This window comes from Papilio polytes, unplaced genomic scaffold, assembly GCF_000836215.1.
Source record: "Papilio polytes unplaced genomic scaffold, Ppol_1.0 DF823731.1, whole genome shotgun sequence".
In the NCBI taxonomy this organism is placed as follows: domain Eukaryota; kingdom Metazoa; phylum Arthropoda; class Insecta; order Lepidoptera; family Papilionidae; genus Papilio; species Papilio polytes.
The window spans coordinates 4113868-4131946 of record NW_013525473.1 but is presented as its reverse complement, the minus strand read 5'-3'; the positions used below and the strand labels follow the sequence as shown (position 1 = coordinate 4131946).

The following is an 18079-nucleotide window of genomic DNA, read 5'->3' as shown; positions in this document are numbered from 1 at the left end:
CAAGGCGCCCGGCCGACGAGTGAGGCCTGCCCACCACCAGCAGGGATGGATGACTGTAGCGGCCTGTTCTATGACGACGACGGTGAAGCGCATTGTGAGATGGTATGTACAAAAACATCGAAAACTAGAAGTAACAAATACTATTTTGATCTAAAAAGTCACAAAAAACAATTGTAAAGCTTAATTCACGGTCAAAGAACCAGATAATGAAGATGAAAATAAACACAAGATGGACGTCAAAACGCAATGATGCGACAATAATCCTTAGTATCGGAACTAAAGTTGCTCTTAATCCTATAATGCGTAGAGAGAAATATCCTCACATATTCGCAGCACGACATTTAGATTTCGGTATCGATTTGTTAAATGCAAGAGTGAAGCATTGCAGAATATTACATAACTATAACATCATGTAGAAACTAAATGCACATTTCACTGAACGCCACTACAAAAATGCTAACTATCAAATATATAGAGAATGTTGTAAAAACTGTAGAGATTATCTTGAGAATTTCAAGAGCACCGCATATTTACAACTTGTCTGTTAAACGTTAATTAATCTCTAATGAGTTCATAAAATGCCGCTCTATTATTTTGGGCGAGAATAGAATTGTGAATGTGTTTGGAAAGTTATTTAGCATTTAGTTATTCCATTCCTTTCCGCAATAAATTATATCATTTAACGCAAATTGTCGTTTAGACTGTCTTATTTGCATTTGTTAGAGAAAGGATTTTATATTTAGAAATTAAGTATTTGAACTTTATTAGCGATGGGTTTAATGATTTTAATTTAACATTTACGAAATTCTTTAAACATCATTTAAATTTGACACTTAATTCAAACATGCAGCATTTTATTTAACCAAAATATTCAAAGTTGTTTAAAGGCTGCAATAGATAGTGAATTTCAATATTGAATTAGCTGGTTGCCATTTTATTATCCAAGCAAAAGTGTTACTTCAGCCACATATAGCATCGATTGACAGTCTCATAGTTACTTAAACTTTTATCTAAAGGAATTTATCTAAAGGACTTTTAAGGGCGTTCCTTAAGCATCTCCCGAAGTAGTCAGTAGATCATCGATCAGTTCATATTCCTTTACGATTGACCGCAGTATAGGTTTGCCTGTTTGTATAATTTTCCTAAGGTAATGAAGATTTTATCCACTTCTTGAACTTGACTGTTTTCTATTAAGGTTGTTTTTATTCAAGGTCATATTCGCATTTCACATGCGATTTTTATGCAGATAACCTGCAATTGCTTTTAAAATCACGAAGGTTTGCATAAAGTGGTTAATATTATGCAATTAAAGCTGCATGAGCCACACGCTAATATGAACAGAATAAACCTTACAAAATTGCAATTTTGTTAGAGACTATTAGTCAAAAGACACTTCGCGTTTGTGAAAAAAATATCAATGAATTGAACCTTTACATTGTAATAACTAAAAACCTGGGTCGAAAGGGTTGGAAATATAACAAACATTTAACGCTGATCTATAAAATTAAAATTTATTCATGGGTGATATTAGAATTTAGCTGAGAGCGGACGAGCCGCTTGGGTACTTAGTTTAATTAATCTAGCAGATTTATATGAGCCAGATCTAATTAAACCAGTACTTGATCAGCTCTCTCTCTCTCTCTCTCTCTCTCTATCTCTCTGTATGCCTCTCTCTTTCTATTGTGTGAATAAATAAAGGTTAGTGGTGTGCGTTTCAATTGTATTTCATGCTATGTGGTAATTCGAATAATAATTATAATAAGATCCAATTTGCTTAAGATTTTATGAAGCAAGTAAAAAAATTAAACATTACGTTGTAAACACATTTAGTTTCCTCGTTTTTTATTATATTAAATTAGCACAAGGAAGTTAATTATAAATCTTTCCACCAATTAATAGACTTTATTGTTTACCAAAGTGCTGCTGAGAATCAGCAAGTTTCCGATCATCGATTTAATTACGTTAGTGTCTATAGACTATTAGCATAGCTAAGTTTTACAAGCTTCGATTTCCGTTGAAAAATTATCAATTAACGAAGAAATAATAATCATTCTTAAACTTCAAGTAATTTTCCTTCTTTAAAAACTTATTTTAACCCAGTAACATGTACACGTTTTTGTACAAGGTTAAATAAAATCCAGACGTTAAAGATGGCATTGCAAGATAAACAGTGTTTCTGGTTAAATATGGACAGCTTTACAGTGTTTTTAAATTTTAAGCTAAATAGTTTTTTTATTAATTTTGTTTCTAGCAAGTTATGATGTTAACAGCCTAGATGACATTAATTGGCTCTAGAGTTTCCTAGAAGATAAACTGAGAAGATAAGATAAAACGCCATGAGTGTTTATGATTTATTGTAACACCAAGTTCATTAAAATTAATGAAACAACACCGGATGTATTATAGTTGCCTGTCTCATTGTAGTTATTTAATATTTTAAGGGTAAATTTTCCTTAAATAGACTTTTAAGATTTTAGCTTAGATCATATTCTAGCTTCAGTTATAATTAGTTAATGCTGATTCAACATTATTATTCTTGTAACTAGGTTGCATTTTATGATACTCTTACGTAAGTTGAAATATGGAACATGGAACATGGAAAAAAAATACTGAATGTAGGAAGGAAAACATAGAGGTGCTTAAGTTTATATTTTTTAGCGCTTAGCGGTCAAGTGGATAGGTCAGAGAATGGCATAGTTTACTTATGTAATGAGAAGGGTTAAAACCGCTACTTGAATAAGTTACTTAAATTTGAATGTGAAGATGCAATATTGGTAAACGCCCAAAGCGTACTTTTAGCAAAGGAATATTCAGTAATAATGAAGTTACAATTTGTGTAAAAATTAATTTTAAAAACAAAAATGTTTCCATGTTTTGTGGTGTGTTAAATACTATCTCATTTATTGCACTTACCTTTTTTAATATCTCACAGATGTCCATTGAAAATTTTTTTTATAGCGACATCTACTATAATTTTTTGAATGAATGAGGAATTGTATCTATTTTATACGGATACAATGACATCATTGTTTCTTCATGAAGCAAATAAAATCATACAAGTTAAGAAAAATAAATCTATAAATTATCATTGCATTTATACAATATTTATTAATAACAATTCAATACAACCATACATCATGGTTTATAGTTCATAATGATTTATAACAATTAACAATACTTCTATATTATTATTATTAAAACCCATAAGAATAGTTTATTGAAAAAAATAATAAGACAGATTTCCATCCAGTATAGTTATTGAGTGGCACTAATAAAAACGTTGATTTGGTGTCGTAAAGATTTATTGAATTTTGATATTACTAAAGTGTTGTGTAACATAATAAAATCAAGTAAATTTGCTTTGTAAACAATTGTGAACAAACATTAAAATGAATAGTGACGAAGACATTGACTTATCAGTTTTGATTTGTGTCTACGGTTTGATAGAGGTACTCACAGAATAAATAAATTTATAAAAATTTAAGAGATGATGAATGGGATGGTGAAATATCCAGTTTCTGAACATCCTCTATCCATAACGACAAGGTTTCTCATAATTTCATACACGTGTGTATGCGCTGCGTTTCTACGTGGCTGTATGCTTGTTGTTCACCTTCTGGAATACCTTAAAAAAAATAAAAATAAGACTGGTCTGGTCTAACTAAAACCAAGTTAGCTCTTTGTTCTTTGAGACTTGATTTGAGTGCGTTGCATCATATTGCTTCGGTAATGGCATTTTGATAGCTGTCATTTGGATGATATTATCGATTTTGCCGTGGTATTACCTCGACGCAACGGGATGCTATGCCTTTGTCAGATTTATTATAGCTTCAACATTATTATGCTGTTATTTCTATGATAAAGGTATTTCAGTGTGATCTATCATTTTCATTTGGTTTAATCTTTTTTAAAAAAGTATAACTACTTCCTATTAAATGAAATGAAGAATCTCTGAAATCTGATCTCAATGTTTCATAGTTCACTTGACAATGATGTGCTGGATGTGTAATTGTTGTGTTCTATGCATGTTTCTGCAGTGGAAACACAGAGTGAGATACTGGCTAACAAACTGCAATTTGTTACAGCTATGAGCGTGTACCGTTAGTTAGGGCTGACAGCCTATTACAAACGATACTAACACCAAATGTTACGTTATAAATGGGATTGTCCAGAAATCTTTTCAATAAAGAAACCATTGAAACCTCAACATTTCCCTTGTACTTCATAAGGTATACGCACTAAGTTGTTTATTATAAAACTTAGTTGAAAGACTCAAAATTTATAAAATTCTTGTTTTGTCTTCGCATTATACCTAGTTATAGGTTGTAAATACGACACAATAAAACACATAAGACAGACTTAAAGTTTTTGTTCACTTTTATAACAATACTAGCTTTTGCCTACAACTCCGTTCGCATTGAATGAAAAAAACAATATTAAGTAGCGTATGCATCCATTCAAACTTTCGCATTTATAATATTAGTAAGAAGTAATATTTTTCATTATTTTCTTTTTAATACTGAAAAGATACGTATGTTTTATAATAGTCCCTAGTATTTGGTAACCCTAGCGAAGGGCCATAACAGGTCCCTTGTTTAATCACCGATGAGACGGAGCCGTGTAACCTGTAACTCAAGAAATGAGTAATTACATTTCTGAACGATTAACTGTACTCAGGGCGGTGGGAGCAAGAGCAAGTGGAAATTAATTGACAGTCTAATTCGTATACAATGACGCTGTTATTGCACATTTTATCTTTTATTTTCTTTGGTCGGTATTAATTTCTTTAGTTATCTTAGCGTTGAGTTTATCTTTTACTTCGAGTATTATTTTAAGTAGGATGTGCTTTTAAGCTTTTCTTGATGGTTATCTTTTTAAAAAAACACTATTTTTATTAAGATTGTACTTTTGAAGATGTACTAAAGTACAGTGAAACAATATACTTTGCGTTTTGGTATAAATGCAACCTCGCACTTCGTACTCTCTTTTAATTATTTTACTCTGTATAAGATAAATAGCGGTTTCATTAAAATTTATAGAATTATACTTAGAACAGTTTCCTAAGTACATTTATTACTTTATTCGTATAGTGATTTCAAAATGGTAATGTAAGAAGCGGATATTGGCTGACTTGAGTGACTTGTGGCCGCCGACAGTTTTGCGGTTAGCCCCCGGTCGTGTACACCAACTGAACTCTTACTTTAATCTGCTTAACGTAACTTAGATTGAGTAAAATTATTTAACTATATTGCGTAACTTGAATAATTTTACAAATCTTCTTATTGATTATATTCGAAGTTGCTTTTATTTTTTCAATTATGTATAGGTAGTATATACTATTATAATAAAGCGTAAACACACACTTTATTGTTTCTTAAGATGTTAGCAATTAGAGCATATTTTTGAATAATCCTTTCTTTAATAAAACACTTACGTCACGCTTTAGGCTATATGTTTTCACGCCATTAAACTTAGGGGGTAAATATTTTGGATAAAATCCTTATGTGGGAAAGAGACCATAAGTTGCTGCCAACATCAAGGTAGCAAGATTGTCAAGGTTGGTCATGTCATTTTGACATTTGCTATTGATAATTTGACACATGTAAAAAATAAATCAAATTTTCATGATTTTATGCGGATGAAGTTGCATGGCAACAGCTAGTAAATAATAAAGTTTAAAGAACATGACAAAACTTTTAATTATAAAGCCACTACCATAAAATACATGACACTTTTACGACAATCACGTTAACGAAAGTTGATTAACCACCGGCAAATAGAACTGAGTGAGAGCTGGATACTAATATGGGCATACCAGTCTTGTGAATCCATTAAAATTGTTCGAAAGAAACAGTCAATTCTTAATCGAGATCGAACATGGAATTTTGCAATAATAAAAGTCATATTTATTAGTATAACTACATATTTCCCTTTCTCATTCTTTTAACAAAAATGTAGATAAAACATTCTTCATTGGCATGAAATACAAACACACATTTACGTTGAATAACAGATCTGAGGACATAACACGAAAATTTGCTAAAGTATTCGTAACGTCATCGACTATTTGCATTATATTTTCGCATTCTCTTATCAGGCGTAAAGTACACCAACAAATCTCATACAAATTTTGTCGTTGCGAATTCTTTCTCGCAATTATTCCTGCTAGGTCCCCTGTTATGAAAATACTACTTACATTTTACTCCTACTAAAGCGGTTATCGTCGTTTGTAAAGTTTAAGTGTAATTAAAAGCTTTACATGTGCGTTAGTTCAAAGTTCAGTCGTCGCTTTTGTTCGTTCGTTAACCTCGGCTTGTGACTGAGAGGGTAGCATTTTGACAGCTCGTATTTCTATGAAAAACAGTTTGAATTATTATTTTTTTTACTTTTTATTGTCGTAAACGTTGCACGATATGCATTTTGTATGGAGCATACAGTTCTTCGAATTTATTTGATTAATGTTTGCCTTTAAAGTTTTAGTATGTGTAAAGTATTATATATTTTTAGTGTAGTTTTTAACTAATCACTAGATAAAAAATAAGTTTATTGTTGATTTTAATCGTTGAGGTTATATTTTCATATCAATAATTCAAATGCATTTTATTTTACTCTCAGATATTTTTGTTCCATGTCTAGTGATTGTTAACCTGTAAGAAAGTTCCGCACGGGCGCGGGTCGTGTTGTTAGAATGGTAGTTACAACCATTATCTGTGCTCTCCGTATCTAACTCATTATTAGCCCACATACAAGGAAATAATGTTGTTTAACCATGAAATTGTTAAACTGTCTACTGTCTGCTTTCATATAGTCTGTATTGTGTTAAATATGATAATCACATATTTTAATTTAATTAAAAAAAGGGGCATATTTCTAAACAGATCGCAACTTATTGCTTTGCGTTACTCTTTGAAGTCAATAGTTAATTTTGGTACTTATAGAAGAAATAGAAATGTTTAGTCATATTAAATACTAACTTTTTTTAATGCCGTCAGCGCGGAATTAAAAAAAAAAAACAAATGCAAGTAGCCTATGTGTTCTTCCAGATTACCTTCTACATCTACGGCAAATTTCATCGAAACACGTTTAGTCGTTTAGGCTACAAACTCGAACAAACATCCATCCATCCAACTAAACGTAAGACGTAAGATAAACTAGCGCTTGACCACGATCCCACGTAAAGTTATTGTCGACATGTTGCATGTTTAAAGTTTACACTCGGTTACCATTGAGAGTTAATAATTGCATAGCAACTTTATTAGCATTAACTCGATGTTGTCATTATATACACCTCTCATTTACCTTTTAAAATTGTATTTAAAGACGTGAGATCTAGTTTTACATTATAAACAATGCAATGGGAACGATCAACAAAACATCGTCCTATAAAGTGATCCATTCATCTGCATTCAATAACAAACATTACGGCAATTATTTCAAAATAAACTGTTAGTACGAGACCAGGTACTGTTATTGAACCTTTAGAAATTTGCATTCAATTCTTTATCAATGATCTTTCATACGCTAATGATTTGTTACGTCATTTGTTTTAAAGTCTCTATTGATTGAGAAACACTGAACATAAGCACATGGTTTTACTACACATATTTTGAGACAGATTAAAAAAAATTTGAGTGCAATAGCGTTAATTTCAAATTATTCTTGCAATAATAAGAATGATTTTAATTTGACTTTTTGCATGATTTAAATGATCATTGGTTGTATTTAATTAAGGAATTTATTTTCCTTTTATATAAATCAACTTGTTAAACCGAATCGAAATACATTACCACATTTTTATATTAATTGCAGTTAAATTCGAAATCAAAAATAAATCTGTCCATTTTAATGCTCACCATTCCCATCTTAATTTATAATTTGAAAATTATAGATTACAATGTACAACCTCGGTATTGCTTTTGAATTCATTGTTGCCTGCTCGATTGTTAATCTAAAAAAGGCGTAACTAATTCCCCATGGACTCGCAACACGATCCGCTCTCAAGATGCGTTACGCGTCGTACATTGTGTAACATTTCTCACAATTCTTTATTCTAATTTGTTTCTCAACCATCATCTCTATGGTATAATTAGTATTGTATGAATGGAATAACGGAACATTGAGCCCAGATATTTGAAGTTTTAAAAGACACATGAAGCAGCAGTTTCTCTTTTAGACGGTAGATAGAATATACAGAAATAATAAAAATGGCAAAGAGTAATGGTTTCTCAGATGAGTCGCCATTTGGGAGATGTACGACCAACGGTTTTTGTCTTGACAATGAAAAGTAGAATTAGGATTTTCTAGTAGATAGGACTACTCTACTTTTTAATGTAGTCTACACTATCTTTTGTTAGTTTAGTTTTGTTCAAGATTTCATAGATAAACTTTATATTTCCACTGTCAACAAAAGCGTTGCATGTAGAATATGTGCCATGTATCACAATAGCGTCACAGCGGTGCACCTTTTGTGTCCAGCCCTGCGTCCGTTTGTGCCATATCTGTCAAAGAGGGCTCGGATGAAATAACAATGGCCGCTCAGGGCCGCGTCACTGCCACACTTGTGCACCGCTCCAACTGTCATCTGGTTCAAGAGCTTTTGTTTATGAATTAAACGGGCCGTTTCATTCATTCGAAATTAAAAAGTGAAAAGTTTAATTCACTGAATACGGTTTATTGTGGACAATTTTTTTGTAAGATTCTATCTTCCACTAATCTTCAAGATTAAATGTAAACAGATCTTTTTTTTTTGGAAACGAACTAAAAAGATTTAAAAAGACGAAAGTACAAGAAAAAAGCATACAGCCTTTAGCACAGAGTAAACTGGCAATCGAATTGAACACGGATTCACTCTAATTAGTTGTGAAATACTATGAATCGAAAAGAAATTAACGTACTGGTTCTTTTTTATGAATTATTTGTACAATCGTTACTACGATAATTGTTCGTTTCTTAATCTTTTAATCTGAAGATCTTTTTTCATCAAGCATGCATCAGGTGTCACATGTAGTCACGTTGTTTTTTTGTTGCACAAAGGTATTTTGTGGTATTTTCACTGCTGCTAGGCCTAGTATTATTTCCACTGGACTCGCCATAATAGATGGCAGTCAGACCGGTTGAGGTAATGTAGCTTCTTGTGGTTACTTCTTGCATCCCTTAAAAAGATAGTTTGAACTGTAATTTGTGCTGATATCGATATGTATTTTAATGCCGGACAATCCTCTGTATATCGGCTGCTATTGCCTAGAATTTTTTACTTAATAATAGATATTATGAAATATTTCAAAAATTAGCTTTCATTTATTTTTTACCACTGGTAACCCCATAATGACTGTTATTATTACATTGATTCTGAGGACAGTGAATGCATTAAAGTGAAATATTTTTAAACATAATGCAAAGTCATCTTATGAAATGACTACTATAGTTTACTCGCAAGATGTTATTAAGCTTTCTTCCAGCAACTGTACTACGGAACAATGTCATTATGTTAGTTGCTTGTCGGTGCGAGGTGCCACTTACCTGGTGATTTGTGGTCCGGTACGCAATTACTATCTGTATGCGGTTTGATTCGTGTGTGGTCAGATACCCACGTCAATGCAATGCTATCATCTGTCAATCAAGTATTAGGTTATTTTAGATAACCGAATAAGCAAAATTAGTAATTTAATAGTCACTAGACGTGTCAATAGGTTTTTCATATTAATCCTTCATGTAGGGTAGATGTAAACTTTCAGCTTACAATATCATAATTGTACTCATGGATTATAATTTGTTATCAGGGTCACTCAGAGTCGAAGAGTGCGAAGAAGCGTGAGAAGAGTGCGGGGGGCAACGGCAACGGGAAGGGGAAGGGAAAGCCGACACGCGGCGTGGCCACTTCCTTCGGCTTCCGCCGCCGACCCGCCAGCACCTCGAGGGCAGACACATCGCGCAACCACAAACACGACAACAATGGAAATGGAGGTAACATTACCTATTCTAAATACAAAACGACTTGTTGATATCATCTGCATTATCAAATAAGAATGTTCATCAAGTCGCTCCATACTGTGACGTCATAGGTCTCAAATAAAAAGAACAGGTCGGAACAGAAAACAAATAACAGAAAATAATATAAACGCTAAAAGCCACTTCTAGAAACTATTTCCTTTAGTACATATAAGCAGGTACATTTCACTTAAAACTGTAAATATAAAAGTGGTTTTAAAATGAACATTGTCATAAATATTCCATTACACCCCTCATTTGTTGGGGACGCAATTTGCACCTGCTAGGGGGTGGTTGCACATTAAGGGGTAGGGGTGACTCCGCACTGCGGTGACTGAAACTCACTGCAGTCCAGACAGTTTTTATAGCTATTTACCAGCTGGTACGACTTTACAAAGTACAGTCTGTTTAGAAATTAAACTTGTTCTTAGAGACAGTAACATTAAATTTTAAAAACAGTTAGTGACAACATAACAATTAAAATATATTTAACCAAAATTCTATTTCTGGAATATCGGCAAAGGAATAAGGAAGTTAATAGTTTACCTACTACATTTTTCATTTAATATTTCTAGCAGGAAATTGAAATTTCATAAAGCAAACAGTAACCTATTGTTCCACCCTCAATAAACGTATTATCGAGGCGTAAGTGCGCAATTTCTGTTGATTTAACTCGATTACTTGCTGTGAAAATTCAGCAGTATTGCATGCCTTAATCGAGCATTGTGCGGCCGTAATCCCTTCAACGCGTACAGCAATAGCTTGCATATAATGTGCGAGACATATGATACCGGAACTGACCTATACCAGTGCCAGTTACTGCCCTTAATAACAAACTCATACACAATAGACAAAGCTGCTATATTCTGAAAGATACCAATGTTGCAATCTATCAAGTATTAGATAAAAATTTACACCATTACCTTCAGTGATCCCAAGACTATTGATAAAGATGCATGGAAGAAGAGTTAAGAGTTGTACATGCCCCAAGTCATTTTATTTTTAACTAACTAGTTGCTCGCGACTTCGTCCACGTGAAATAAAAAATATATAAACTATGTTACTCATAGATAAATTACCTTTCTAATGGTGAAAGGATATTTTAAATCGGCCTAGTAGTTTTTCAGTTATTTCAAAACATGCAAAAATACAAATCTTTTTTTTCTATAATATTAGTATAGATGAAGGTTACATACGTTAAATATTTTAATTAAATATGGCCAAAAGCGTCTCATAATTTTGTTCCTGTTCATTTATGATACAAATATTAGTGAATACATTTACGTCATCAAATAGAATCGGAAGCCGTAAGATAGCGAAGGAAGTCTTATTGTTTTCTCAATAGAATTACATCCGACACGATCGGCCTATCTTTAGCTCGTGCGCTGGTATGCTAGGCCTAACTTACTTTATATAATAGAAGCCATTCTTAGAATAAGAAATACAGCTAAAGCACTGCTTGAAAAGGAATGTAAGTACTAGTTCTAGTTTATGACGTAAACGTAACCCTGACCTCGCCGCTTAAATCTAACTTGAGACACTAAAGTTAACGTATTTTACTGCAGTCATCTAAATATGCGAGTACTTACTCTTTGTAAAATGTTTTAATGACTATTTGTTTCACATTTAGCAAATAACTGCAGTTTAGTTATTTTCCATTTACATTTTTTTTACAAAGTTAAAACCGTATAATCTGTGAATGATTGCCATTCTTGCTGCATACAATTTGCATAAGATAGTATAGTAACTGGTTTTGAACGGAAATTCCTATCGCTAAGTCCGACGTTTTAGCATATTTTAATTTATTTTATTAAACTGATATACATATTACAAACTTGATTGCGTAATTGTAGGCGACTTACTCGGGATTTAAGACTTATATATTTACCTTATCTATAGTAATGTAATATTATAAAGAGAGAGATAGATTTAGATTTTTGGATTTTTGTATGTATTTGATTCACGCAAAAACTACTGGGACGATTTTAAAAATTTTTCACCACTGGACAAGTTATTTATCTGTGTGTAACATAGGGTATGTTTTGTATTATTTTTTTAATATCACGGAGGCGAAGTCGCGAGCAACAGCTAGTCTTACTTTAAATATAATAATTTTGTTTGATTTATACAAATTTAAATATGGACAGGGTCGACTGAGGATTTGCGTGCTGAAGAAGTACTGTCAGGAAGGTCCACACCTCTCGCCCGACCACGTAAAGAAACCGCTGGACAACCGCTTCGGACCAACAGGTATAACATAGTTATAAATTAATACATGGCTACGCTTTGCCTATACAAAACATTCCATATACCATATTTACTCAATTTATTACAGAAATAAACTAATTTTCATACTTAGTTTCATATAGACAAGTACGTTGATTTCCAATTAACTATTGATTACCACACCTGTTGGCCAAACCTATTTTATCGTGTAGGGGTGAGGCTTAAGTAATATTTATGAGATACACTGGTCAGGGATGAAAACGTTAATGTACAATATATCACAATATTAAGTCAACTTAATTATTTCTTTTATTTAGGTATTATTAATACTTTACTTAACACAACATTTAATCAAAATTATTCACCTCTCTCTCATTCTATCTTTTTTTTTATAATATAAGGTGGCAAACGAGCAAGCGGCCTGAATCCACCGTCAATCATCCATCAATGGAAAGCGACCGCTGCCCATAAACATCAGCAATTGCAGATGTGTTGCCTACCCTTCATTGACGGAGGAGAAGACGCACATAAAGAGGACTTTTTATCTTTCTATGCGTCTCCTCCACCGTTAAATCTACTTTTCCTTCCCATCCTTTCCTCTTACGAAAAGAGTGGAAAGGGAAAGGGACTAAAATTCGGCCTCTATCTAAAAAACGTGACATAAAACATCCGTTATGGATGATTCTGTTAAGAATAGCCGTATCGACATTTGTATCTCTAGTCGGTAGCCTCTTTGTATTGTTATTTTAAACATAACCTATAATGTTTATGTCACTACAAACGGTAACGCGTTTGGGTAGACGATTGCTTTCGTAATCGGCTTATTAGAGTATTAGTGTCACGAACAGATGCCAAAGTAATTGAGTGGAATAGGATATCGTTAAATTAGAAAGTTGACGTATCGCCTTTTACTGTAATAATTTCGTATTAATTCCTTCGTTTAGTTTATTACGTAATAGGAAATATTTAATGAACACTAATTAAAGTTTATTGATTGCTTCCTACATCTAGGCTTAATAAAAACTTATTAATCTCAATTGCTTTATTATCTAGAGAAAATGATTATAACGGTGGTAGATTTTCTTACATTTTCTTATCGCCAGTAAATACGCGTGGGTAACATTCACATATCTGCTTCCATTTTTGTTTTCTCTGGAAGGCTGTCATGTCACTATCCGATGGTTCCCATGGCGCCCTTGTTTACCTGGTGTTAATAAAAATTAGCTTCGAAGAATTTGTAACTAAGTCTCATACAAGTTCGTTAGGTTTTTTCAAAGAAATTGTATTAGATTACGATACAAGCCACAAATAACATGATACGCCTAAATACCAGAATTCTAGTTGAATACATTTGATTTCGTGGTGGGAATGTATGTATGTATGTAAAAAATAAGTAGGCAACTATTAGTGATATTTGATTTGGTTTTATGCTCACGAGAATAATTTAGCATTGATTTGTTTGCGGTATATGAAAGTCTATTTTTTCTTCGATTAACCTGACAATAAACAAACAGTTATTGCTTGGAAAGTAAAAATTGCTCTTTAATTTTACAAGGCGCTCAATATTTTAATGATTAGTCAAATAGTTAAAAACTACTAACAAATATCAAAACGTTTCTTTCTTCATACAAATTTTAGTAGTGTTATAATTTCATCGACATATTCCATTAAAACATTTTTCTTTTTTATATCGTCCACATAGGACTATGGACATTTCTAATGGCTTGGCAGACTTAGCTTGCATTGATTGATATACGTAAATTAGGGTGTGTTAAATGTTAATCGTTTGATTTGCTAGGTTCGGTTTCAGGCAGCCGCACAGTAAGACAGCAAAGGTGGCCGACGTGAATGTAGCCGCGGAGCCGGCGTTCAACGCACCACTTAAAGATAAGGACACCGCCATCAATAACAATGCTTTAGGTAAAATATGCAGTTACTATACTAAATTATTTCAATGTTTCTTTCCCTAATACTAATTTTATAAAGAGGAAAGATTTCTATCTTTGTATATATTGAAATACAGTAGAACCTCAATAACTCAAACCTCGGTAACTTAAAAACCTCAATAACATAGACCCATGATAACTTAAAATCACTATAACTTAATTTTTTTTGTGTTTCCCTTGGACTTTAACTTATCGAGGTTCTACTGTACCTCAAAATGTACGGTTGTTAAAAATTCATTTACACATTGCGTTCAGTAGGCGCTGGATTGAAAAATTACGCATTGATTAAACTAGTACATGTAATTTTACTGTAGTTGTAAGTTTTCAAAAAGGGTGTTATTTTCTCCTTTGTCACAAAGTAATTATTACCTAATTGTGTCATCACAGATACCTGTTAGTAACGTTTAAGGCTTGATTGAACAACATTAAAAACAAAGCGTGTATTTGGAAACATTGTTTAAAAACAATGGACACAATAACAATGGAGATGTCTTGATAGTTTTAGTAAATTTTCTGATGTGATTTGAGAACGGTGTACATTACAAATGTTTTACGAAATATCATAAAATGAATGGTTATTTAACATCCTTGTCTTATTTTAATAATATTTCAATAAGTTATTAATATGCTATGTTATTTTTCAGATAAAAAGAGTACAAATTCGCAATATAATCAGTTGCCGTTGGTGGCAACTCAAGTTGCTACGACAGGAGTGACGACAGTGATTGGTGCGGGGGGGCTGCCGAAACCTGTCACCAAACAAACCGTCATACTAACATACCAGACACAACAATATCCAACACAAGTAAGACCATGATATATAATTATAGAAAACATTAAGATAATTTCCATTTTATTTCACTTAAAATATTTCCCAAGATCTTTACGAAATCAGTTCCCTTCTTTAATTTTTTTGCAGGGAATAATCATACTTTAGATATAAAGATTTAACATCACAAAATTCCTTTAGCATTGTCTGAATTTATTAGTAGTCTAACATAATTTTTGTTGAATAAAAGCCATCCAAAGAAATCTTTTTGATTGCGTAACCCATTCATTGGCACGAAGTGTACTAACTTGGTAAGAATACGTTATTGTCTTAACTCTTAACGATTGTATTTGCATTTTGGCACTTGTAAGGTTTGAATAGTCACCACCCAAGGCCGAGGTTAACAAGTGTTTACATTTGTTTATCGTGAGAATGTTATCGTTAATCTCTTAAATACTACACTTACCATTTCATGCTGGCTAGTAAAAGGTTCTAATACTCAACCATATTTAAAAACAATTGCGAACGATTTTGAAATTCGAATCCATTTCTCTGTGGTTTTTTATTCGAAATTCAAATGCGTATCGGTCCAAAAGTAGCTAACTCCATAATCTCAGAATAATTCTAGAAACCTATTCAAAACAGGATGGGCGTGTAAAACCCTTACCGAGGGAGCAAAGCGTACGTGGGACGTCGGCTACCCGAGTGCCGGGGGGCGAAGGCCAGAAGCCTCCCGGGAAATACACCTTCCAGACGAACCAACTGCCGCGCCCGCAGTACCCCGCCGTCAAGAACATCGACCCTAAAGCGGCTAAACAGGTCGGAATTATTCATTAATAGGTTCTCGTTCCACTATCCTTTATTCCTTTTTTCACTAAGCGACTAGACTCGCGATTATAGTCGCGTCAGTACAATTTTGGTGTAATGCAATTTATCATGTTAGTTTTGCTCCAAACGCTAACTTTAACATATCAAATGCAGTGTTTAAAAAGAAAATTTCACCTTAGCTTTTATAAGTTACTACATTTCGTTTAACAAATTAATATTTTATTCATAAAGTAACGCAAAATATCATATCATCATATGCATGTATTTATCATTGACCTTTTCAGCTCTATATCATAAAAGATATAAAATTCATACGTATTTGGAAGCTGCATAACCTCGAAATTGAATATTTTATACGTAATCTCGCAGGGATGATCGAAAAATGAACCTCGATCTTTGCTATATAATAGATATGAGAACATGATATTGCATACTTAATGTTATAAAAAAAGGACTTACTAATAGCAATTTTTCGACCCAGTTTTTTTCTGAAAAATTATTTTCGTATAGTTCAAATTAGTACTAATAATTTAAACACCTTTGACCTACAACTTCCTAACGATAGTTACTAATATTACATGTGATTTAGTCATAACGATATCTATAGATTGTTAAAAAAAACATACAGACGAATTGAGTACCTCCTTCTTTTGTGAAGTCGGTCAAAAAAGCTCTCGATGCCCTATTACCTATATAAGATGTACCCTCTATCAGTACAGAGGGCTATCAAGAGATTTCTTTCTACAAAGCTGTGAGCGGAAAAAAGGAACAAAAGAAAACTGCTTTCATTGAGCACTTTTGCTAATGGCTTCTAAAAAACGTCTACTGTGTCAACCATCTTACATGTGTCGGAAATTCATACATAAACTCTAGGATTTAGAGTTCCTATTCGTTTGTATTTCGAAGTAGGTCATAAGTTACCTATTTCAGTGGTACTAATTTAGACGCCGGGAGCGGTTCGCTGAAAATATCGCCACTGCATACTGCACTAGTCGGTGGAATACACACGGCATTAACAACAGAAGATATTTTAAGAAGAAAATATTTTTGTCCTAAAATATTTTAACAGCCAATTTTAAAATTACTCTTGCTAACTATTACAATATTCTCTTTTATAAAGGTGTTATTTTTGATAATAATTACTAGCAAAGGATGCGTCTTTCGTGTGTACTTGAAGATCGTAAATTATGCGTTTCACCAACAGCCGAATCCTTATTCCTATAATAAAATTAAAATAACTTTTTTCTTTAAACTATCAAAGTATCAGTTTAATTTTAGTATAGTATTGATTTTAACATAGGTAACGACAATAATTAAACAAGAAAAAACTAACAAACGCTCGAACAAATCGCACAAAGAGATTGTGAGCAGTCGTGTAAAGCCATGCATAACGTTTTGAAATAAAATGGCCTAATAAAAATAACTAACCACGTCCATTCGTTGTACTCACTTCACTGCGTAGACACTCGTGTTTTAAAATAATATTTTTAATTCAGTGAGTGTTGGAATATTTCGTAAGTATCTTGAGATATATCTTGCGTAGTGAGATGCATTTAGACCATGTCAACGTATTTTTAACTCTATAACTATGTTTTGGAAGCGAACGACATTCGGTTATTGGTTGTGAGGATATCTACTTAGTTATGACGTTTGTTGAGTAACATAATGGTTAATATATTATATGCTATGTGTAAAGTGAAAGTTTCTATGTATAATTATTTACATATTTATGTATTACTTCCAGGTGGTCAATAATACAAGAAAGGCGACTGCGGCAGACGGATGGAGAGAAGGTAATTTATAATTTTTTATTGTTGATTTATTTATGTTACTAGTGAAAATGTAATTACACCATTGGAATTTTTAACGTGACTATGAAATGCTAATAAGAACACTAATTTACCTTGAAATACTTTATTGTTCAAAGTTTTAATTGTAGTAAACCTCGTTTAATAATATAATATTGATGTTAAAGACGTTAAAGAAATGCTTGAAGAAAAGTTTCTGAAACGCTAAGCAATAAATAAATACCGAATGAGTTGTGTAGAACTTAGTTTTGTAATCCAAACTCTAGAACATTTTCTTAATATATACAACTCGATAGTGTCCTCCTCAAAGACGTATCACCCTTTGTTTTGATGTTTGCATTAAATCAGTTCTTATAAGTACGGTATGACCAATGAGCATCGTGCCTAACAACAGTAACTATCGAAACAGACGAAAGTGATGTACTCATCGAATATTAACTGCAACCGTAAACATTAGGTGTACACTAACATGTCTATTTAGTTTGACGTTTGACGGCAGGTGTGTCCGTAGGTGC

At 32.7% G+C, this 18079-nt stretch overlaps 1 protein-coding gene across 1 annotated transcript in view; it reads left to right on the top strand.

The window, feature by feature from the left end:
• The window catches only part of LOC106103491, a 60644-nt gene that overhangs the window by 14901 nt on the left and 27664 nt on the right, over positions 1–18079 (top strand). Inside the window, exons 3-9 of the mRNA XM_013283271.1 lie at positions 9780–9963; positions 12135–12237; positions 14012–14133; positions 14804–14964; positions 15574–15747; positions 17501–17549; positions 18064–18075. Coding sequence (XP_013138725.1) covers positions 9780–9963; positions 12135–12237; positions 14012–14133; positions 14804–14964; positions 15574–15747; positions 17501–17549; positions 18064–18075 — 805 coding nt within the window. The remainder of the gene's footprint in view (positions 1–9779; positions 9964–12134; positions 12238–14011; positions 14134–14803; positions 14965–15573; positions 15748–17500; positions 17550–18063; positions 18076–18079) is intronic.